At 41.6% G+C, this 24,979-nt stretch overlaps 3 protein-coding genes across 5 annotated transcripts; 2 read left to right on the top strand and 1 right to left on the bottom strand.

Moving 5' to 3' along the window:
• LOC112574356 lies at positions 1–4,139 on the top strand. The gene is made up of 6 exons (XM_025255373.1): positions 1–143; positions 1,768–1,894; positions 2,096–2,259; positions 2,466–3,206; positions 3,420–3,625; positions 3,739–4,139. The coding sequence occupies exons 1-6, from the start codon at positions 111–113 to the stop codon at positions 4,079–4,081; spliced, it is 1,614 nt and encodes a 537-aa protein (XP_025111158.1). The 5' UTR covers positions 1–110; the 3' UTR covers positions 4,082–4,139.
• A 12,826-nt stretch (positions 4,140–16,965) lies between these two features.
• On the bottom strand, positions 16,966–21,433 carry LOC112573297 (piggyBac transposable element-derived protein 4-like). Of its 3 annotated transcripts, none has more exons than XM_025253525.1 (4): positions 21,328–21,433; positions 20,038–20,232; positions 19,739–19,938; positions 16,966–19,357 (listed from the first exon to the last, which is right to left on the bottom strand). In XM_025253525.1, exon 4 carries the CDS (start codon positions 18,744–18,746, stop codon positions 17,754–17,756), a length of 993 nt encoding a protein of 330 aa, XP_025109310.1. In that variant the 5' UTR covers positions 18,747–19,357; positions 19,739–19,938; positions 20,038–20,232; positions 21,328–21,433; the 3' UTR covers positions 16,966–17,753. The 3 variants fall into 3 exon arrangements, with proteins under 3 accessions (XP_025109310.1, XP_025109311.1, XP_025109312.1); XM_025253526.1 differs by lacking the exon at positions 21,328–21,433 and adding an exon at positions 20,716–21,073; XM_025253527.1 differs by lacking the exon at positions 21,328–21,433 and adding an exon at positions 20,716–21,073 and having other exon boundaries at positions 18,757–19,357.
• Positions 21,423–24,977, top strand: LOC112573298 (general transcription factor 3C polypeptide 6-like). Its single transcript, XM_025253528.1, has 5 exons — positions 21,423–21,476; positions 22,253–22,333; positions 22,799–22,913; positions 23,218–23,343; positions 24,407–24,977. Exons 1-5 carry the CDS (start codon positions 21,456–21,458, stop codon positions 24,532–24,534), a joined length of 471 nt encoding a protein of 156 aa, XP_025109313.1. The 5' UTR covers positions 21,423–21,455; the 3' UTR covers positions 24,535–24,977.
• Positions 24,978–24,979: the final 2 nt, after the last annotated feature.

The raw sequence follows: 24,979 nt of genomic DNA, 5'->3' as shown, positions 1-24,979 counted from the left end.
ATGTTGGATTTGGTGGTGCAGGTGTCTCTCCAGCCTTTGAGGAGAGCTTGGGCTTAAAAAAATCGGATGACAGAGAAAAAAAAGTCTGATCCACGTTAGCAACTGCCGCCATGTCCGGGGCTCCATCCTCTGCCCCTAAACAGGTGAGACTTTTGTCACCAGCCAATGTGTCACACGTGTGTCCTGCATTCAACAAGCCGCTGTCTCATAATTTAAACATTAAAGAAATATTACAGCATGTCACAAATGTGGTGGGCTAGTGTGGAATGTTATAAATATGTTAGACATCATGATAACAAAACTTTCTCTCAGTGCACAGGTAGCAGCAGTCATTACCAACGTTCTTAAATGTCATTTATTGCAGAAAGCCTGCATACTTTATTATTTTCCTGTACTAATTTTCGGACCAAATTAAGCAATTATGCACAAACAATTTTGAAAAGTAAATAACTATATTCATGTATATATAAACTGTAGTATACATCCCATGCATTAACTAATTCTTTCATCTCCATTTTCTTGCACCATTCTGCTGTATCTTCTGTTCTCTTACTTCATTGACAGTCTGATCTCACAGCTTTGTTCACATGCTCATTAAAGTTCACAGCACTGTGAGAGTTAACCCAGTCTAATCAGATAACAGTGAATAAATGAATCTTTCAATGAAACTTGTAGAAATGTAGACAGCTGGCATTGTGAACCAAGGATGCACCATCAAGATGTCAGAATGGAGCATATGATGTCAGTCTAAGGATGCCAGTGAATGCCTGATGTCTAAGATGTAGTACATCAGAAACATTTTTAAAAGGATGTTAAAATGATGCCATACACTTTTATAATTTAGCAATTGTTTTGCAATGGTGCTCTCTCTCTCTCTCTCTCATTCTTACTACCACACAGTCTCATGTTAAGTCATGATTATCTAAACTCTTCTAAGCAAATGTAACTAGCCTTCAATTTCCTTGAAGTCTTTAAAGAAAAATGTCTTAAAGATAATGACAAAGTTTGAAAGCTCCTTCTTTGTGGATGAAAACATTCTTGTTACACATGAAAAAATTGTATGCTGAGCTATGACACTTATTTGAGTGTATTTGAGATATCTGTTTTGCCAAATCTTTTCTATTAAATGTATTAATAAATTAGATTGTAGGAAATAAATAATCGATATGTAATGGAAGAGCTAATGTATTCGATGCAAGACATATAAACATTAGTCATTTAGTCTGTGTTAAATGTCTAGTATGATGTGTATTGATAGGCAGTCATCGAGAGAACGCCACTCATCATAGTTCTTGCCTCCTTCAGGGTCAGAACAGGGACATAACAATGTACCCTCTACACCCTCCATTAAAAAAAAATTTGAGTGAAGAGTGGCTTAGAAAATATAGATCTTTCATTTTTAATGCATGAAATTATTGTATATAATCAAAAACTATTTTAGTAAGTCACACCACCATCATCCATCCATCTATCCACCACTGTCATCCATCCATCCCCACCATCATCAAACCATCATCTATCATCCGATCATCGTCCAGCCATCACCATCATCATCTGATTCCTGTTTTTTCTCATTTTTCTTCCCTTGGTCATGTTGGGACAGTGTCCGGATGAGTCAAATCCATTTTTCTCGTAAATACAATGGTGTATAGTGAAACACTCTTCCGCTGTCAATGCCGACCAGACTATACGCAACACTGAACAGGAAAATTTAGAGAGTACATGTAATGAATAAGTTCCGTGCAACTTTTTTTGTCCTGACTTTAGGCCTTGGGTTTGTCAAGACGGGAAACTCGGGAAGGTGCACAGCCGCCATCTACCGTAGGAGATAATCACCAAGAATGCTACAAGCATGCAGTGACAGATAAAGAAGCCGCTCTTCTTACAACCTCAGGTGTGTCTGTCTTACATCTGTTTTTTTTCTAATCTACAAACACTTGTGGCCAGCCTTGTAAAAGATTTTTCATTGGCAACTGTTTATTACCAGCATTGCGGTGTTTATATACTTTACAAACTTTATAGACTTTGTTGAAAATGTTACTATTTTAATTTATTTAAATCTTTTTCATCACATTTTTTTATTATTGAAAAGAAGGAAATCCATCACCATTAGAAGAGATCCAAAAGAAAACAGGCGCCCAGGTACAGCTGGACCCTGACCCCTCACCCGTGCAGGGCACGAAGATCGTCGTCATCAGAGGCTCTCGCAGTCAAATCGAGGACACAGTCAGGCTCATCAACCGAACCACAGGTGCTCAGGTAGGTAGGGCGGAGACAGAAGAAGTAAACCAGCCACTAATTCACTTTATATTTTTTTTTTCATGTACTTCATCAACCGGCCACCCATCCACCCATCTGACTGCTGCAGGAAATAATGAGAATTCAAACGGTTATTATTATCATTATTGTAATTGTTATTGTAGAATGACAGCACATGTATTTACACATACAAGATATTGGCACAGGAGATGATCACAGCCCAAGCTGAAGCTTTCTGGCTTGAATGGGTTCTGGAGGCGTTTCCTGATCTCGACTCCTCCGCCTACTTCTTGCCTCCTGTCTACGTCAACCGAGTGCCGATGACCAGGGAGATAGTTGCTAGCATGGACGTCCTCGTCCTCCAAGAAGCGCCTACCAATGCCACTCAGGACACTCGGTCATCAAAACGATCACCCACCTCCGACCAGGTTCCCACTCCTCGACCTTCTCCTGTCCAGCAAAGTGACGTCAGAGATGATGGCGCCATGCAGCGGGTTTTCCTCTGTTTGCGAGAAATGGCCAACAAAAACAATGAAACTTTGGTTGCATTGACCCAGCTTCAGTTCGGAGACTACCTGGGGGAACCTTGTTATTCTGCTGCAGCTGCTCAAATGCCTTTGCCTAAAACTCTCCCTGCAGACAAACCCCGGCAATGGAAATATGGCGACTTCGATATTATTCTTATTCACCGAGAGTATGGCTTTGTCGTCTGCGAGGTGAAGGCTATCGGAGAAAAAGTTTCTCACATGACAGAGCAGGAGCTACATGAGAGCATTGGCAATAAGCTCAAGCAGGCGGTGTCACAGCTGGACAAGGCGGAGACCATGTTGTCCCACCTGGTGTCCGACATCGATCCCCACCTGCGTATCACCAAGACGATGGCGTTTCCTAACCTCACGGCCACACAGGTGCAACAGGCCATCGCTAGCGACCCACAACTCACTCAGGTGAGAGGATTATCCTGTAGTGTAATAACGGTTTGTGAAAACAAAATAATGTCATCGTTTCTCGCTTCTTAGCGTTTTCTGAGATGTTTTAAGGAACTCTTCTAATAATTTCGAAATTAGAGATGAACTATGCTTTTAAAACAATAATTGTATCAGTCTTTTGCTCCATCGCCATCTTGCTTTAAGTCTGAAGAGTGTGTGTTACATTTTCAGGAGCTGTGTCGATGTTTGGGCACAGTGGACCCCACTGCCTTGACTAGACTGTGTCTGTGCTCGGACCAGCTGTCTAACCCTGACACACCAAGTGATGTCAATGACGATGTGCTGCGGGAACTCGGGGAGTGGTGGCAGCACCGTGTGACTAGTCCTGGGCCTGACAGTCACATGACCTCGGAGATTTACAAGAAACTGGTGGCTAGGTAGTCTCAGCTCCTTAATTTATAGAATAATGAATGATTAGAATGCAGAAAGCTCATGTTAACTAGCATCATTGCTAAACTGAGTTCGTGTGTCTTACATTTTGTTGCAACAGGTTCTGCGGTCCAGCGACCACGGTGACAGTGCCCTGCATATACCCCACGTCGCTGTGTCAAGACCCTGGCTCAGGCCGTGTCCCTGACAGGAGAGTGCTACGCCCAGATAACCCTCTTCCCGGAGCAGGTCCTCCTGCTCAACACGGCGCCTCCCAGAGTTTTTCTATCCGGACCGCCGGGCACGGGCAAGACCGTGGTACTGCAGCTGATGGGCACAGAATGGCTGCGACGTGGCCACCACGTCTACGTCGTGAGTACGTGGGAGGAGAGCCGTGCCGCGTGCTGCATGCTGCTGCACGTTCTGCAGCAGACCGTAAGCACTCGTTTGAGAGGACGGGCTAACCCTGACCGACTACACTTGCTGCAGTTCGACTTGGCCAAGGAGGACGTGGAGGAGGTTGTCAGGGACTTGACGAAAGCTGCGCTGGAAGAAACGTTGTACGTCATCGTTGATGAAGCGGGGATGATGTAAGTTGTTTGGCATGTAAACTGCTGGTGCACCCAGCTGGCAGCAAGCAAAGCAGTTAATTTAAATAATGTTATTTAAAAATGTCTGATCTTTGTTTCTGTACTACAAACATCAGTACTAGAAGACAAAATTCAACACTCGTCTCTGTTCCCGCTGTTGTTTCCCAAAGCTCCGACAAGTTCCGGATGATGTGCGACAAGCTGCTGACGCAGGTTCCCAATCTTCACCTGTGGGCGGCAAGCTGTTACAGTGAACACGTCTCCTCCGACTGGCAGCTGGAGTATCTGACCAGACCCCTCCGCTCCCCGCCAGCCGTGGTCAGGGAGGTGAAGGTGGCGGGGCAGATCGTCGTGGACCGCCTGGTGAGGGACTACAGCGAGCGGGAAGTTCCCGACCACACGGACGGTCCCCCTGTGCGCAATCTGTACCACCGAGGTCGGGGTCACTCTGGGTCATCGCCACTAACCTGTGTCCAGTGCGGACAGGGAGTGGCCAGAATACTTCGCGAGCTCCGGGTTGGTGTTGATGGTAGGTGTGTCCAACTCTTCTCAAATTTGCTTCGAGTTGCTTCAGACACTCATAAACACTCATACACATAGACACTTGATAAACAAGTCTTTTTCACCAGGAATTCACAAAGAAAATGTTGTGGACTGTTAACAGGGAGCAGCCTGATGTCCAAGGACGTGCTGGTGCTGTGTTCTTTCCGTGACGTCAGCGACACCAGCAGCGTGCGCGTGCTGAAGGGGCTGCGAGACTTCGGCTTCCACGTGCGGGTGGTGACGAAGAAGGACGACATCGAGGACGTGGCCACGGCCCGTAGTGACGTGGTGTGGCTGGCGCGTGGAGACGACGTGCGGGGTCTGGAGAGAAAAGTCATCGTGTGTCTGGGCGAGGGGGTGTCAGCTCGTCTTCACCACATGTCCCGCTGTACGTCACAGCTTGTCATCGTCTCCCCTCGTTAGCTTCGTCAACAAGACTCTCGTTTTCATCTTTCGGCATTAAAAGAACATACGTCACATGGGCATGCGAACACTACAATGTACTAACTTATTTGTATTTGTTCACTTATTATTAGCTTCTTGTATCATGTATCATGGTGATTTCTCTAATAATAATCAAGATCATTCTACCAGTGCACTAACCAAACGAGATTTCACGGGGCAGCGGGTGGCCGCGTGGTTAGATCACTGGTGTCCAAACTGAGTAGTCAACATGGTTCGATACCCGTGTAGCGCAGCTCACTTCCCTCCAGTCTACTCAGCTGGCGGGAATGGGTTCCTGATTCCAAAGCGGGATAGGGAAGAGAAGACAGCGAGGGAAAGTAGATGCTCATGTAAAGCTGACCACGAGAAAAGTAAAGTCTCTAACAACATAACCTCCTAAGAAAAGGTCATGGAACAACCTTTACCTTTACGATCAAAGTTTCTCTCAAGCCCACTCTTAACAGGCCCCATCATCATCATTAATGTGTCACATAAATGTGCTGGGATTATTTTTCCACTAAGGGCTAAGATAGATTGACCTCACAGTTCTCAATGAAGGCCACAGTTTTGAGCACACGTTGCCATACTGTGGCGCTGCGAACAAGGTGTTGACGTCCTCGCTAGTCGTTGATGAGAGTTGCGATGTTTTATGGTTTGTATCTCGTAGGGAGTCGCTAACTTCAAAATCATTGCACCAGTTGAAAATAAGTTTGCACTTAGTTTAGCCTTACCAAGATATAAATAATTATGAAAGTTTTTATGGGTATTTTGACTGCTAAATGTGATAGTTGTACAGGTTTCAAGGTTGTATCTTGAGCTGTGACATTTCTAAATTTGCTAGTACTAATTAAATTAATTTAATATAATGATAATTATGAATTTGTGCTGTCGTGTGTGTGAGTGTGTGTGTGTGTGTGTGTGGCCTTTTTTTTCATGCCACCACATCTTTCGGTCTTGTGTTATTACTGGTAAAGGCTTTTTTCACATTCTGGTTTACACTGAGTGGGTTTTAACGAATCTGTTCTGCAAGATTCTGAATAATTGTTGATGCACGATCTTTCAGTGTGAGGTTCCCAGACTAAAGTTCATTGTCTACTTGTTCACAGCTTACCAAGCTACCTTCACGCTTTTCCGCCATGATCTACTCATGTCTGCAAGAAACTTGAGATCTTATTTATACCTATCTTCATGTGGGTGATGTGATCTGTAATATTTCCTGTATTTTATTTATTCCTCTGTGAACACTATGTAACCAGATTTCATGTATGTTACTGTGGCAAGTATCAGACTCGTGAACAAAACTCACAGCAACCGTCAGTCGCTGACTTCACTCCCCTTCACATGACAAGCCGCTGCAGGTCAAGGGAGACAATGAGCACTGAGTAATGAGCTCTCCGACCAGCAAGCTCCCTGTGACCACTGACCAGCTTGTTTTCCTCACCTGACGGTAAACATCAACCACAGGCAAATCTGAGGCAAATCATGCTCCTAGAACAGATTCAACAGTCAACCTTGATAATGCAGGTCAGTTCACAGGTGTAGGTGTGAGGTGGCGTCTGTGGTGATCTCCCTCTTGTGACTAAAGTTTGAGTTACCTTCAGTTTTTAGTGATAGATAAGGAAGCCTTGCCATGAAGTTTGCGTTTCTTTGGTGTTAGTATTTGCTATGAGCTGAGTTTGACTCTAACTGTTGAATAAAAAAAGGTTCTTTACTCCAAAAAGTGTGGGTTTTTTTTTATATTTCATCTACATGTACCTTGGCCAAAGACAAGTATAAATTCTTACATTTGTTAATGTATCACAAAAAAATGACTATTTACATTACTTTAACAAAGATGTTCTGCATAACGCCAACATAAGTTCAGCTTGATATTTTGATTTGTACATGTAATAAAGTAGCGATGGAATGGTAACCTCTACAAAGATTTATCCAAACTTTAAAAAAAAAAGAAAAAGAAAATCACACAAAAAGCAAGAAGCTATAACCAGTAAAGTCATCTGAAACTTGATGGCAAGATAATCACGTTACAGACATTTCAGGGCTACGTCACTTCAAGTTGGCTTTGAAAGCTAGAGCTGTAAGAGGTGCAGTCACTAGCCATCCACAATGTAAACACGTGGAACTTTAATTATCACTGTAATTACTCCTCAATACAAAAGTCGCTGTTAAACGGTGAACTTTACGGGGGTATCAAAGGCTGACATTTTAAGGATAACTGATGTAGCGATCATCCAGTCCAAAAACAACCTCAACAAATATGACACGCAACTAGGTTTGACTGTAGCAATAGACGTCTGGTAATAAGAAAACAACATTGTGATTATATTATGTAATCACAATCATTGATCAGATTACCTCACGTCTGGATGAAACTGGCGATCGACGGTACATTTTGCAATTTTTTTTTTTAGCTTCTGGACATTCCTGGTAAATTTTATGTAGCTTTCCCCTTTTCTTAAGTTTAGTTGACCTTGGATGGTTGACAGATTTCAGCAGAACTTAAAAATATATATCTTGGTCATGATGCTGAACTTTATAGGTTGTTATTGTTGTTGCTGCTGCTGCTGCTGCTGTTGTTGGTGTTGTTGGCTCGATTCTTCAGGGGCAGAGCAGTGGGAGACCCGCACAAGTTGTGATGAACATCGGGCAATGATGTGAAGTCGAACGAAAGTGTTTACAACATTCCACAGAGCCACAATAACCGGTCTCTCCAGACCACGAATCTGACCGCCATCTGCTACCCACACCACGTCATCCTTACTGTTGGCTGTGACCACATCGTCAATATCAGCATCAGTTGTCACCACTTTCACTGGAACATTTGTCTGTCTCAGCCCGGTCAGAAATCCCCAGTTGTCATTCACAGGGTCCCGAGACAACACCAGCACGTCTCTCCACCGAATTCTGCTGGTAGTGGCGCCGCCTGGCGTAGGTGTCGGTGTGATATTTGCTGTGAACATTCAATGCCTCTTGTCAGAAATATTATTCTCTCTCTCACGCACACTCACACCACACATAGAAAGAGTTTTTTTTTTTGCTCTGTTCACTTATTCATTATTGGGAATCAGGGGACGCTACTCTGTGGCTTGACCCCGGCTCACTTTCGTTCTGTACGTTTTTGACTTGTTTTGGATTTCTACGGGAATTTTGGTTCCTTCAACTCGTGCATGAATGGACATAAGTGGTACTGAAATACGTCTGACTGTGAGGTATCGTATTCCTGTGTGTGAGTGTCCCTGTACTTGAGAATTTTGCTCTTGCCAAACCGCGACCATTACAAATGGCGGCGCAACCGTTAGTTTTACACTCGTTTGATCTAGAGAATATATCAGAAACAATATATATATATGAGGCCAACCAGGTCTCTCTGGCTGATAAAATCACCTTGCTTCAGTGAATGGATCTGTCGCCCCTACCAATATCAGAAACAAACTACATTTGAGGCCAATCAGGACTCTGGCTGACAACATCACCTTCTGTGAATCAGTCTGTCGCCCCTACCTAGCAGATCTATTCAATCCAAAACCATAGCTGACTCAGAGATGGATCTGCCAAAGAATGTTATATTGTGATACCCAGTTCACTTTCGTCCTTCACGTTTTCAACTTGATTTGATTTCTATTCAAGTGACATTCCGGCAAAGGAGGGAAAAGATAAAAGAAACTGAGAGGATCTAGAGGAGGAATCAAACACAGACTGAAGAGAAGAGGGTGCCGACATCCATTACCAGCCATCACCCTGCCTGTGAATGTTATCTATTTGTGTGTGAGAATATCTAGGTGCGAGTGTGTGTTTAAATGTCTGTATGAGTGCCCGTCATATTATATATGTGTTGGTGAGCAAAGAAAAATTTCTGTCTTGGGTTTCCTCGACAGACAATAAAGTTTGATTTGATTTGATTATGTATTTAACTGTTCATTGACAGACTGGTGTATCCCACTTACTGCCTACCTGAAACCACCGCAGTATCGACTCGGAGACTGTGCAGGATTCTGGCCACCTCCTCACCGCACTTGACGCAGTCCTCGATGAACCCCAGTGAATGACCCTCACCGTAATGATACACAGTTTTTACGCCCGGGCCGTCTGTATATTCAAGTCCTTCACCCTGATCATACGGTTTGACATCCTTCAGTTTGATAATTGTCGCGTCCAGCTCGATTTCCCGCCTGACGACGGGCGGAGAGCGAAGAGAGCGGGTCATGTATTCCACCTGCCAGCTCTTGTGAGCGTGTCTATCGTAACAGCATGCCGCCCAGAAATGGAGTTTAGGGATTTGTATCAGCAGCTTGTCGCAGAAATTGCGGAAGTGCCATCCCCTGTCACAGACAAGTATTTTAACAGAGAATATAAACACTGTCTATCGGTGAAAACAATTAAACGTTTATACCACTCATACTACTTACTTAATTCATAAAATGACCAAATCACTTATCACTGAACCCCCTTCAGCTGCAGTATTATTGTTGCGCAAGTTCAAACGACGCCTGAGTTTTGCGACGATTTTCGTCGCTTTTTATCTCTCTGCTTCTTTTCGCTTTCTCCGTGTTCTAACTCTCCCTATTAGCCTTCTGAGTTGCTTGCAGACTATTTCTTCCAGTTAGCTACTAGAACAAGGCTGGTGTGCACAAAGCTTTCGTCATATTCATGGTTTAAGCTCGCCGAGACAGACAGCGGAAAATTTCGCAAACTAAGCGTTGGTATCGGCAGTCATCAGGTCATCTACACACATCCGGGGCTAGATAGAGAGGTTCGTTCACTGTCCCTATGACACGCTTGGCTATGAGACTTCACTTTTTGACTCGCCTACTTAACTCTTGGATTATAGCAAGTCACAGAAATCTGCAGTTTAAGTATATCTTTTGAAAACAATTTACCAGTCAGGCCCCACTTCATCAGCGATGACGTGCAGTAGCCCTCCACTAGCCGCCTGTGTCAAGTCTCTCACGGCTTTTTCTATTTCTTCCTTCTTGTGAAAATCATAGCGATGGAGGTGTACACTGGTGGATGTCGCTGGTGGTGCTGGCTGTGTTGGCGTGAATTTGTTCAGCGCTATCTGCAGCTCATGATGCAGCAGTCTGCATGCCGCATAGCTCTCCTTGCATGTAACCACAATGTGGACAGTGTTGCCGTGACGCAGCCATTCTGTACCCATCACCTGCAGCAAGAGGCTTTTGCCTGTACCAGGTGGCCCAGCAAGAAAGACCCTCCGAGCAGCCGAGCTAAGCAAGTCCACTTGCTCCGGGAACAGTGTTAACTGAGCGTAACATTCTCCAGTGAAGCTGGAACCTTCGCCAAGGGTCTTTAGGCACCGGCGTGGAGAGAGATGCATTGCACAGTCACCGTTGTAGCCGGACCACAGAACCTAATACAGTTAAACCACAAAGTTACATGTAAAACAATGACAAATCGCAGACAAAGGCTGCAAATGCAATTATATTGTGAATTCTGTGGACCGCTAAATATTGATATGCTCCGCTGTGTAGTTTAGAACTGATTAGCATCTAGCTGCAATGTCTGTATGGAAGCATAGAGTGTCTCCATTCTCGAGATACCAGTGTACATACAAGCTGACACGCACGGAAAGAGAACCCACCTGTTCATGGATACGCCTCAACGACAGAGTTTAATCCTTTTTCTGTGCGTGGTGATGTTTGTAGGTGTGTATCTCGAGAACAAAATGGGTGTATTTATCCGCGTTGTGGGGAAACAGTCCACTGCATTGAGTTGTACCCAGTAAGAAAATTGCACCCCCACTATACCTTCAATGTCAATCTTGCACACCTAGTGGGAAGATATGTGACTGCTACGTCAGATAACGTTCTTTTTTTGTTGTTTCCTCCAGTCTTTTTGTACGTTGCTCTACTGGGAATTTTGTAGTGGTGGTGGCGGGGAGGGGTTGCTATTTTTTTAATAAAAAAATGATGGATGTTCACAGCTGTCAGACTTTGTACCAAGTATCCTTATTCTCTCACCTGGCCACAATTTTCTTGTATGTGTCAAAGGTCATGTGACTGTCAAGCCCAAGCGCACTCACACGACGCTGCCACCAGCTTTTAAATTTCGCATCGTCAGTGGTTTCCTCCACACTCTTGGGCTCAAACAAATCATCAGACCAGACACAAAGGTCCGTAATGACCTTAGGATCAGATGTCCCTAGGCACCTGCACAGATCCTGTAAAAGAACAGGATAGACACTCCTACTGCTGAGCTGTACGATTGCTCTGGAGTTTCTCTACAGATAACATTCAAGCAGCTCAGTTTATGCAGCTTGTGTCGGAGCCGTACTTTTGTGTAGTGTCTGATACAAACTTTCATAGTCGTCATTGTCGTCTGGGAAGTTAGTCTGATCCCAGAGATGGCTAGGGAAGGTTATGCAGCGGAAAAGGTCTGCACAGCTGTCACAAGCACTTTTGAAATATGTGCCTATGACCACAGGGCCACAGGACTAGCTTTATCTTTTTATCTTTTATCACCAAACAGAATATTGTCAGTTTAGACTTTTTCTGCGTATTGTTTTTACTACGTCGTTAATATTACTTTTACAGAATCTATGCAAAATTTACACCAGAAACAACAAGTTTTTTTAACCTCACAATATTAAACAAAGCCTTCTATTTTCATAACTTTATCAGCATGTATATAAACTCTACCACGCTGCACAAGTTAATCAAATAAGAAATGAATATGAAAATTCAGAACGAGTGGAACTGGGAACAAAACAACCTTTTGACGATCAGATATGGTTGTTTCCCTTTTTGATGGTATTCCTATTTATCATAACTGGGTTCAAAAATTTCTTTTAAAGATCGTGACAAGGGAAGAAACAGTAACTGCGATTCTTACCTGTTCCAGTTCTTGTTCGCCAGCGATGGCCTGTTGCACCTGTTTGACCGTGAGGTTAGGAAACGCCATCGTCTTGGTGATGCGCAGGCCGGGTGCGATGTCGGACACCAGGTGGGACAACATGGCCTTCGCCTTGTCCAGCTGTGATGCGGCCTCCTTCAGCTTCTTTCTAATGTTAGTGTTTATTGTTTGCTGTGACATGTTCAGCGTTTTAATGTTGTCCCCGAAACATTTCACTTCGAAGATGACAAATCCATGAAGTCTGTGAATAACAAGCATGTCGAAGTCGCCCTCTTTCGAGTTACCTGGCAGAGAGGAATTCAGGGTGGACGAGCGGGGTAGCTGAGCAATGGCTGCAGCGTAACACGGTTCACCCAGATAGTCGCCAAAAGAAAGCTGACTCATTGCAAAGAAAATTTCTTTCTCTTTATCAGCCATCTTCTGCAGACATAAGAAAAGTCGTTGCATCGCTGCGTCGTCTCTGATGTCACTGTCCTGGATGCGGACCAGCTGACGACTAGGAGACTTGCTGACCTGGCTAGCTTTTCCAGGAGCTTGTTGCACAACATAAACTTGTTCACCAGCAAGAGTCTCACTGCTCATCGGCACGCGGTTGAAGTAGACAGGAGGCAGGAAGTAGGCGCGAGAGTCGAGATCAGGGAACGCGTTCTCGACCCACTCCAGGAAGAATGCTTCGGCTTGTTCAGAGATGGTTCTCTAAATAGTTTTATTGAATATGCCAGAGTTCAAAACACATGACCTGGTGTTTGTACCAATACCCGCCTACTTCTTATTTTCTTCCTCACTGTTTCTTTTTTACTTTCCTTCCTCTCTTAACATTTCCTTTCTTTTGTGCTTTCTGTCTATTGAATAATTCATAATTTAATATCGTTTTCATTAAGTAAATGAATTGTATAGTTTATATATAATTCATCTATAAATTTATATACATGTGCCATTTATATGTTTAAAGAATGTATTACTGTCGTAGCCATAATCAGTATCATTGTCGTCGTTGTTGTTACTATTTGTGTTATGTTTAATGTAAGTGGTTGTTGTCCAGTAATATTTATTCACTCGTCAGTCACAGACACACGGTGACCAGCCAGTGATGTACAGACCTGAGTGCCACTCTTCTGACTACTCGGCTTGACTTCTGCCTCGTTCTGCGAAGGTTGACCGCAGGCAATGTCGACCTCCATGTTAACTTGGACAGGTGACGGGTTGGGGTCAAACTGTTCATGAGTTTTGAATTCTTTACAGTTTACGTTTTGAATATTAGCCAAAGCTTAATTGACACTGCTACTGGTTACAAACTTAACAAACTTTGGTTGTGTAACTATTATTTCAGGTTGGGAAATGACGGTAAAAAAGCGTACCCTCCCAGAACTACTTTTGTTGTTTAGCAGTGACAGAATTGACTTGTAAATGGAGACCATCAGTTCCGTGTACAGTTTCCTAGATTATCTTTCCTACCTATGCCATTCTGAGATCAATCCGACCTACCTGCGACGGTTAGAAAAGATGTTGTTTTTCTGATGATCCTGTTAAAGGTTTTCCTGCAGCCACCCTTGCCCTTGCTCTTACTGCTGTACACAAGAAAATACATATAAGCCTGACATATAACAATATAGCGGTACAGTCTGCAAACACTATCGTCCTGCAGAGGTAGTCCACTACCAAACAAACGATTAACAGCACATCTATGGCTATTCTCGAGCAAGAGAAATAGATGTACTTTATGAGGCATATGAGACCACAATTTTCCAGAAAATGTTGCGTAAAAGGAGCTTACACACCCAACACAGGTTCTCTACTCGAATACTTCGTGACTGTTGAAAAAGATGTAGGAATGACGCAGTTTAGAATGTGTGACAAAGTTTGAAACAGATATTATTGGTAACTTCAGTGGTGCTCCTCACCTCTTAAAAGCAACAAACAACAGGAAGATGAACTAAAAGGAGTGTCCTTCGATATCCAGTGGGCCACCAGTGGAAATTCCCAGCAGCCCCACGAATTCACCTCCCACTGTGTACATAACGCTTAAAAATGTCAGATTAGCTTTGTAGCGAGTGGGAAGACCTTTGTTTTCCCGTATTTCATTGATAGCGGTGGTAAACAAATTATCAGTAGACTGCATCACAAGCAGTTATAACACTTCATATTGAAGAAAGTAATAAAGGTCTCTTAGCAGTCGTCTGTTTGAGCTCTGAACTCTCTCTCTCCTTTTGTTTAACAGTTTACATGTAGTTGTGCGCTCTGTGACAGTTATTCAGATATTTTGCTGAACATTTGCTCCAAATGTAAAACAACACGCAATGTGCACACATGCGCACACACACACACAGGAGTGATACAGCTATGAACACTGTATGCAAGATTTAATGGCGCGCACGAGTGCTTATCCTGAAATACAATCCAAGATCAGTAACCTTTAACTTCATAACTTTAATGACTAGAATTAATCACGATTATAGTTTGGAGCATGCCCCCGTGAGTGAAGAAATGAGGACGATATCTTTATCAGGCATGCACACGATGTAAATAAGCTACCTGTTGATCGTCACAGGTAACAGGTCCCACTTGCTAGGCCCTCATCCAGTTGCTGTCCTCTTCACAGCAATAAATATAACACCACTAAAATACTTCAATCGCCATTTAGGTTTTCCCCACTCTTATCAGACCAGTCTGTAATACAGGCGTGGGGAATCTTAATTCATGGGACATAAAATTATCTGCTTAAAAATTAGCCTGCTCTGGTGAAGATGTAGTTTAGCCACAGCGTGTTAACACTTTTGCAACATGTACAATACCAGCCTTCCTGGGACTGCTGTCCTCTTGAGTCGCCACAATCCGCCTTTTACTAGTTAGGTGAACGAAAACTATATATGCTCTGCCACAATGAAAAGCAAAGCAAAACAACTGTTTGGAGTCTGTATGTTCATAATAAGAAAGTTTTTAGAGGAGATAGAGCATATAGTAACAAAACATTTTCCCCTGATGCACAATTTTCTGTTTGTGGTTGTGCAATGAAAATACTTTAATTATAGCTAATGATCATGACTATTTAATTAGTACACTCATACCTCCTCCTGACTGAAGAGTTCGATGTATTTACAGTGTCTACACACATGCTACACATGACTGACATGTTTCTGTCAGAATTTTACGATCTGCTTGACCACTGCAACAGGCACAGTGGCATATATGTTGTCGTAGGTGATTTCAATGTCCATTTTGACAAAATAAAATATAATAAATAAATAAAATAAACAAAAAACAAAAGAAGTCCATCTGTGTACCAAAAGGATCACGGACTTGCTCAATGTCTTCCGGTTTACCCAGTCCACTTATGTGAAAAAAATAATAAATCATGTTCTGGATTGGGTGGTGCACAGGCCTGTTGACAATGTCATACATGTGGTTACTGTCTCAAATGTACTCTTTTCACATCATTATTGTGTGCGGTTTGATCTGTCAGCCAGTCGCCCAGCACCGACACCAGTGTTTCGCACTCTGCACCGTCGTCGTGACATGGACATGTCAATGCTTCGTGATGACTTGGGAACCAAACTGATCCTCTGCCCCTCAACCTTTGCTGACAGGCTTGTGGCTTGTTCTCCGCTCCATGCTGGAGGCCCACGCTCCTGCTGTGTGTACCCAAGTTCATCCCAACAAACACGCACCATGGTACCTCAGCTTCGTGTTGAGCTGCGGAGAGCTAAGGCAGAGCGTCGACGAGCTGAGAGGTAGTGGAGTATGTCTGGGTTGACTGTCTATAAACAAATGCTTATTCTGCCAAAACTGCATTCCTTCGCGCTCACATCAGTACTTGTTCGTCGAGTAGGAGCCTGTTTATGACCTGCAACCACCTGTTGGGCTGCAAATGTCCACAGTCATTACACCTGTTTTACTGCCCGAGCCTTTCAAGTTTTTTGTCCAAAAGATTCTTGACATCCAGGCTAAACTTGATCAACTGCTGTGCACCCTTCAGCTATTGCTAACCTCGTCGACGATCTTGCAAGGCCAAAGTGCTCCTTTGCTTCTTTGCAGTCGATCTCGGAAAGTGAGTTTTAGGACCATCATATTCCAAACAAAATCCACAAATTGTCCACTGGACCCAGTTTGCACCCAACTACTGGTAGATTGGTAGATCGTCTCGATGTCCAACTTCCTGCCCTCACAGATATAGTAAACGATAGCTTGTTCTCTGGAATCTTCCTACCTTCAAAACAGCCTTTGTGAAACTGCTGTTTTTTTTTTTTTTTAAAAAAAGCCTACCCTTAACCATGGACTCCACTATTTCCTCAGGAGTACCCCTCTAGGTTAGTACTTGGTCCCATCCTCTTTATCATGTACACTAAGCCACTTACTACGCTAATTCAATCTCACTCTATATCTGATCAATCCTTTGCTGATGACACTCAGCTGTTCTCCTTCTCAGGTACACACTGCTATCTAGAGAATCCAAGATTATATTTCTGATATTAGACAATGGATAACCCACAACAAGTTAAAACTAAATGACGAAAAAACAGCTTTTATTTTTTTCAAAGAGGAGACCCAGAGTTTACCCTTCTATGCCCGTGTTCGTTCCAGTAGGTGATGCCGATGTTCCTTGTGTTACTCTAAGGTTACATAATGTCTGGTGACTTGAATCTTGATAAGTATGTTTATCACGTCTGTCATTATGCATACTATAAACTCTGGAAGATCAGCTCTATTCACAATATTGTCCATCTCAACCACCAAAATTTTCATGTGCTTATTTGTTCTGTCAAAACTAGACTACTCCAACTCTCTTCTTGCTGGCTGTCTACAATACCTCATTCACAAACTTCAGAAAGTCCAGAACTAAGGGTGGGATTGTGAATGCAGTTAAAAGCGGCATGAAAAAAATAACAAGATATCACAGAAATGTCCAATTTATTTATTCTTACTAAATAGTACCAATTATGCAAATACAATATTTGGAACTTGAAACAACCTTTATGTTTTAAGTTATGCATATGAACAGAAAATCCTGAGACATGAAGGGAAAATTATTTTACCTTTTTACCTTTTGTTTTACCTTTTTATCTTCAATCATGATCTCTGCCACATATACTCTAGGTAATAGGAAGTTATGAGAATGACACACCTCCAATAAATGCTGGCTGGTAAACAATTTGGATAGGTTTACACTGTCCATGAATATTGGGTTTTAGATACTACCTCCAGTTCCCTGATCTATCCACCTTAGGTAGGATAACAGGTAGGGTAAACATGGTCCATGAATATAAACCCTGATAAAGAAAACTGAATGACCAGAAAAGGTAAAAGAGAAGCTTTAACACATGTCATGCCTACTTTCATTGTTCTTCTGGCTACTAGGCTATGGACTTTTTACCTTCTGAATTTCATAGAAACACTAGGTTTCTACAACAAAAATACAGCATCTGAAAACATAAAAACTGCACTCATTCTCTTCCATGGCATGGAACCACAGCACTACTTGGTATCTTAGTGGTGTTTGTTTTTGGTGTGCCATACTTTGAAGCATGGTGCTGAAGTACACGATGCACACCGATATGGGGTATACTTTTCATTGTGGCCTGGAATTTCTTTTGTTGTCATGTAGCAAACTTTGCATCTTTATAAATCCTCTCTTTTTGCTGCTGCTGGCAAGTTTTCCGTGTAGTTTGAAATACTGGTGTGAAGAGGTACATCATTATTATTTATAAGCAACCTCCATCTCTTCCAGAAGATGTTTCCAGAATCGGTCCACAAGCCAAGGTTTCTGGCTTTTTGTCTTGAGGTACTTGCTGTGCAGTGTGTGGGCTTGCATGACAGTAAGGGCGAGAAGGTAGAAAAAAAGTTTTTTCCACCACTTCAAAGTGTGGCAGTATGCTGGCATGAAACCAAAGACCTCACTGTTTCTGTCTACACCAGCCATGTTCTTTGTGAAGCTGACAAGTGCTGCAGGCTGTATTCCATCTTGTGTGCCAGATTTGACATGCACCATGACCGGCCTGTGCATGGTAGTGAGCATATACACATCGTTATCCTGATGCCACTTGAGTGCCAGCATCTGTCCTTTTCTGCGGTACATCTGTTCCCCGGTCTGGAGAACAGACTGCTGCAGGTCTTCAGGCATCCCTAGTCTGTCCTTGCAGCAAATTCCCACAACCATGATGTCCTCACTAGCCAACTTTTCAGCTAGAGCAGGGCAGCAATAGTAGCTACCCATAAAAACAGTGTATCCTTTGTTTTTCAAGGGGGTCAGAAGTCGATAACAAACTGCCGCTGACGAAGTGCTTTCTCCTCGCTCTCCTGCCTGCACTTCAAAGTCGTATATATAACCAGAACTGTTTTCACACATTTCATGAATCTGCATGCCACACTCTGATGGGGCATCCATTCTACATGCATTCATTTCACCCCTTCCTTTCCAAGGGCAGATAATCTCACGGATAGAAATGTCCTGCTCGGGAACATACAAAGATTTAAAGACACAACGAAGATGGTCATAGACAGGCCGGATTTTATGGAGGGTGTCATGCCCTTCCTCACCTGCAGCAATTAAAGCATCATTATCATTTAAGTGCAGAAAGGCGAGAATGGCTTTGAACCTATCTCTTTTCATCAGTGATCTTGCATATACAGTCTTCAAGGAAGACGAATCACTCCAGTAGTCATCAATTCTGCGTAAATGGACAAGACCCATGTGCAAACAAATGGCAAGAAAACATTTTATTTCGAATTCTGAAGTTGGAGTCCATTGTGCTATAATATTTCTGGCCTTTTGATTATTATTTGACTGCTTCTCTTTACAGACTGTATAGCATAGCGATTTGTCTCCTCCATAATAGTTTTCACAACATCATCTGTAATAAACAACTGGAAAAAAGACAAAGGAGATGGCGCCACTCCAAGTTTTTGTAAGCATTTTAACCCAGGTTCACCTGTGAATGGTGGCACAATAGGGTAACAGCGAAGATCGTCAGTCCACTTGGTTCCATACTTGGAGGAGTCATCCTCAGCTGAACTCACTTGGCTGAACTTTCTGGAAGTACCTGGAGAAGAATCTAAATGATTTCTAGACATTGCTTCACCATCACTGATGTCATTTTTTGAGCCCTTTAGTTGTTGATAAGCAAACTCGTTTCTTTCTATATCTTTGTCAAAATCTTCACACTTTCCAGGAATCAAAACATTTTGTTCCATATCAGTGACTTCTTGAAGCATCATATTATCTGTTCCAAACAGGGCCAAGAAGTCAGTTGTGTGCTGTTGATCAGCCATTTGTGAGCACGCTGTCATGTCATGCTGAATAACCTATAACAGATTTTATATCATTTTATCATTGTGAGATTAGTGTGGATAGACAGATTATTTTGGGCAAGAGTTATCACTTATACTGACATCACTGTTATTTCTTGCCACTTTTAGTTTTGTTACTTCTTTAACATTTGATTTAATGGTTGATGGTGGTGCTTTAAAAACTTATTAGTGGAACTAGTTTAATTTGGTAGATTTTATTTATCTGTTATATTATCTTTTGAAAACAGTTTCACACAAAATTTGTGCAACAGACAATGAGTTGTAAAATATTGTCCACAATTTTTTGGTGTTGGGTATGGTAAGAATACTTCTATGTGTAAGCTATAATAAATACCAACTGCTAACTGTGCATTGTGCCTAGGAACTAGATATTACCTGAGCACTGCGAGGACGACGGCTATCACTTTCAAGTGCTGTTGGTGACAGACACCTCTTAATTCTGTATGTTTCCCCAGTTGTCAGCTGGACTGTACCTACGTCCTCATCACCTTCTTCTTTTATCTTGTCTATCAATAGCTCTGGTAGGTCTCTTTCAGGCAATCCTGTCCACTGGCTTTGTGTCATCCCAACAGTACCTGTCACAGCAAAAGATGAAAGGGTCATATCTTCCTGAGTTTCACTTTTGATGTTTATAAAGCTATTGTCTGCAAAATCCTCTAGTCCATAGTAATTACCTGCATCTTCCATAAAAGTCATGTCACTCATGTGCTGGGATCCTTTGCCGGAACCACTTTCTTCAGGGATCTCTGTTTTCACTCTAACGTCAGGCAATTCCAGAGTCTTTGCACATTGTAGGTTTTGCACATGTACCTCACTGACTATGGTGTATGAAAGCATCTCTGGTTTGATGACATCTTCTGACATCATGTCTGATGAAACAAATAATTTGGTCAACTTCATATATTTTTAAACAAATGAAATCTTAGATGCTGAGAATATCATCTCAAGGTACAATAACAATTAAATCTCATTGTAAGGAAAATAGAAACAGACCTTGAAGACTCATCAAAAACTGTACCTATTTCAATGCGTGTTGTATTTGGGCTAGAGGACTTTTTACATAAGCTAGGAAGCAGTTAGTTGCCAATACTATTTACCCACATCATCAAACTTACAGGTAAAAAAAAAAAGTAACAGAGGCTGGCAGGGACGCCAAGAGCCAGCACAGGCTCTGAGGCAGACCTCCCCAGACCCCTTGTAATTTTAATCATAAATTATTTCCCTGTACAAAATAATATGCTTACAATTTGATTGACGATATCTACATTTTATTCAGTAATGTAATATAGACTGCAAACGTTAGGACGAGTGCACTAGGATCTTCACTACTACTTGAACATAGAGTTGTTTACATGTGAGTGATCGGTAAAGGAGGAAAAATGACGTTACAGAATCAAACTTGTAGTACACTAGACCCTCTTGTTCCCCCTCTCGTCAGTCCTGGGTACTTGTAAGAGGAACTTAGGCAAAAAAGATGCTGGTGCTAGAGAGAGTCAAACTGAATAACACTTTTAGATTCCCGGAAACCCGAGTACACATTAATGGTAACCTACGTCTAAAATTCAAATCACGTGGTTTATTATTGAATTTATGCCTTTCAAATCTACATCGTAACCTATAAATCCGACTATTGCATTTCGCGCCTTGTGACAGCCGAGGGCAATAATTTACTATCTGATTATGATTGATTTTCATAAATCTTTTCATTGCTTCTTCCTAAGTGTGCCAATTTCAGATTCGTTCTCATCTCTCCTGGTATATTCTAGTACTAATAAGTAAAATGACAAGAAGTTTTAATGAGTACATTTAATGTAATTCTTTGTTCACAGCGCTGCATGAGGCAATGTGTTCCATGTGTCCGCAAGTCTAACTGAACATGGATCGCTATACTTCGAAAGCTCTAAAAGGCCTCCCATTGCCAGACCTTTATCGAAGGGAACGGAAAGTGTGTGAAATAAGATAACCTGAGCATGAAAGTTCCACAAAGATCGAAGTCTAATACTAGGTATCAGTCCGTGTGGGTTCCAGTCGCAGTCGTAACACAGACCATCGATGATTTCAAGGGACACCACTCACATGCTTGATTAAGAAAATGGCGGGCGAATGGGAAGAGGTGAAATTTTGTATTCTATAATTACCGATGTTACAAAATACTGAGCTTTAGAAATCGCAGTACTTAGATTTTAATTGAAATCATGGCTGCCATAAGGCCCACGAAAATAGTTATACGTGTATACAGTAAATAGTGTAAAATGTACGTTATGATATATATGTATTGCAGCAAAGAAGAAATGATGAGGATTTATATAGTGCCTTTCCAAAAATTTGCTCCTAACGCTTTACATAAATCATACATAGACTAATAATGAAATTAGCAACAACCATTCACCCATATTCGCATATTACAGACGCTAACTTCTACAACATACAAATAAATTAAACACGTGTTATGCACGCTCATGGTCAAGAGGTGATCACAGTTTACTTTGAAAAGATAATTCCTAAGTTTAGATTTAAAGGTGGTAAGAGAATTATTGTGACGAAGGCTGTCGGGTAATCCGTTCCAAGTTGATAGGGCCTGGTAGGAGTAAGACCTTCTTCCACGGGACTGAGCGGAGAGATACTGAGGACCAGTGCCAGAAACAGTAGAAATAAACTGACACTTCCATCCGATGGCCAGTTATGATTCTTTGTACAGTTTCCCTATTTATTAAAAATACAGAAATCTAAATCTGGTGAGTGGAGATGCATGTTTTGTTTCTTGTTTTATACTTGGTTAGATTGGTGTGCTCACATAGTTTCAATGTTAGCACAGTGTCTTTATTTGGTAGCTTAATAATGTAGCCATTGGATAATTTTAATGAAAGCATTTTTATGTTAACCTCGTAGGAATATATGGTTGTTGTGGATCTGATGGGGACAAATGAGATGAAGCTACACAATGCAGACAAGCTAGAAGTAGAGATGCTGGTATGTTTATCAATCATTATGGGACTTCTTTCAAAGACCGGTATGACCTATATTTGCTCCAACTGTTAATATTTTTAATGTTGGTTGTTGTTTGCGCCTTTTGACTTGTATAAAACTTCCTTCACCTTCAGTTTTTTTCTTGTATGTAAATTTGTTTTTATTATTCTGGTATTTGAATTTTATATCTCAATGTTTAACATCTTGATACAGCTAAGATGAACCACTCAAGTATGCCATCCATATGCGAATGACTAGATGTGCATAAAAATTATAGAATTCATGTAATTTCCAAAGAAGCAGTGTATGCAAACTGGTACCTCAGAGCATTGTCATTGTGTTAAAAAAATTAGCTGTACTAATATGTAATAATTTAATATTATTGATATTATTTAGTTCAAATATTACAATTTATTCAGTCATTTCATTAGTTTGTCTCTTAACACGTAAGTTTTCAACTCTCACTAGGGTGTGGCCAGTGATAAGCCAGTTATGCTAGTTAATGGCACTGCATTTTCTGGCCATTTTGAAGATTCCATTGGTACCAATATTATCATGGAGCTGAAACAGGATGAAACTCCAGGTGGTTGATGAAATCTTTGTTGTAAAAAGAATTTAAAAACACTTTCCTTTTAAAACAAATTGCTTGAATCATCCAAAATTATGGCTAAAAGAATAAATAACCTTGTTTTGTAAAATGCTTCTGTTTACGTTTGAAAATAGAACCATTTGCACTGATTCTGATGACATTTTCAGGTTCTTAGTATATATATATATTGCACTTGGCTGATGAGAAAGATGTGGCTGGTGTATAGCTGAACACTTTGAATGCGCCATTTTTCCACCATGATGAATATTTCTTTTAATTATTGATTTGTTCTTTTCAGAGGCCAGCTTAAAATCTCCACAAACAAAAGGACTGGAGTTTTTCTGCAAAACTGACAAAAAGCTAGTAATGGAAAGGACATTTCTCTTTGAAAAAGCTTCAGTCCGGGAAAGAAATCAGTCATCAAGTTTGTATCTTTTTTTGAAAAGAAATTTAAGTTTCTTTCCCAAGGCTTTTTTCTTCACCATATGACCCAGCTATTAGGAGCTTAGGCGCTACAACTGCTCTTTTAAAAAAAATTAGCGGTGTTTAAAGCTCCTAGCATTCAAGACTACATTTACTGTATGTAAAGGTTGTGAGTGCTGGCTAGTTGTAAAGGTGTCTCTTGCTTTCAACTACTGCTTGGGCTTGTCAGCTGTTCATGTGGGTGGTTCTTTTTGTGTTGACAAGGTAATCATGGGTGATTTTTTGTTCTAGTTGTCTCCCTGCCAAATCCTCCACTAATGCTGTTTTGTCACAGCATTACAGCAACATTTTCTCCAGATGGTAGGTAAGAAGCTTGAAGCCTCAGGTTCAGAGGAATGAACTACCACAGATGGGAATCATAGTCGCTGGCATTCTTGCATGCCTCTCTCCTTCTTTCTGCCCATCTTGCCCTCCTTCACAAATCTGCTTACATTTTTTGTTTTCAAAATGTTACTGCATTTAAACCATTGGAAAGAATTGATGCTGGTCAATGTAAAATTCTAAGTGGAAATTCTTTATATGCTTGCAGCAGCATCTCTAACTGGACAGTGTCATTTCCCAGAATATGGCTGTTGTTTTTTTCTTTGTCTTTTTCACAAAAATTCATTCACCTTTAGTACCTCTAACTGGGTACTGTGGAGCCCCTAGAGGCCTGGACCACTGATACTGTAGACCAGGGGCAATAATTCATTTTGTTCAAGGGCGTTTGTAGCCCCAAAGCTCCTAATAGTTGTGGGTATTTTTTTTTTTTTTGCAGGATGTGGTGCACAGCTTTGACTAAGTAAAGGCTGTGCTCCTCATTATTTCAGCTATTATAAGAAACACGACGGGCGTTCTACTGTTTTCATCTGGCAGGTGGTTCTCTGCCTAGAAGCTAGAATCATGTCAAATCATAAATCATTTTGCTTCATATATGTAGGCTGTTTCTGTGATGCAATATTTGCTTATCAACAAATAGTAAGTTCCAAATTTTTTACAGCCATAAATACTTTTTTTTCTGGCAGTACTAAAAGCGCAGGAAGTGGCTTTGGAAGCAGCAGACGTTGTGTCTGTTCCTCGGTCATTGCAGACAACAGACAAAGATATGGTTCAACAGATAGACAACAGTTCAGATGGTCAGGATCAAACGTGACCTTTATCCCACCAGCCATATGCTGGGATGAAGAACAAACTTGTCTGAAGTATCATGATCAGAACATTTAGTGTTTTGGAGAACAGCTGTGAATTTGTGACCCATGTGCCATTCCCCCAAAACTGGCTCTTCATGTTGGGCAGCTGCTCATAAAGGGTTCTGTCATATATGCTAGCTTGCATCACTTTTGCAGCAGTTTATTGGCAACAGATTAATGTTCAAGCAACGGCAGTAAAATCTTGCCAACTTTCCCCTTGTTTAACCTAGCAGCACCTGATCATCTTGCATGTACCCCACTGCAACTAGCTGAGGCTGAATAGTTTTTAATACTAATTTCTGTCTCTTTTTCTCATCTGTTACATCACATCGATGAAACTTGTCAAAGGTGAGCCATTGGGATAAATTTTAGTGCATGTTTTATAAAGGTTCTATGTATAATTTCACT

The sequence above is a fragment of the Pomacea canaliculata genome, linkage group LG10 (genome assembly GCF_003073045.1).
Source record: "Pomacea canaliculata isolate SZHN2017 linkage group LG10, ASM307304v1, whole genome shotgun sequence".
NCBI lineage: Eukaryota > Metazoa > Mollusca > Gastropoda > Architaenioglossa > Ampullariidae > Pomacea > Pomacea canaliculata.
The sequence above is the reverse complement of the archived record's forward strand: the minus strand, read 5'-3'. Positions and strand labels throughout refer to the sequence as shown.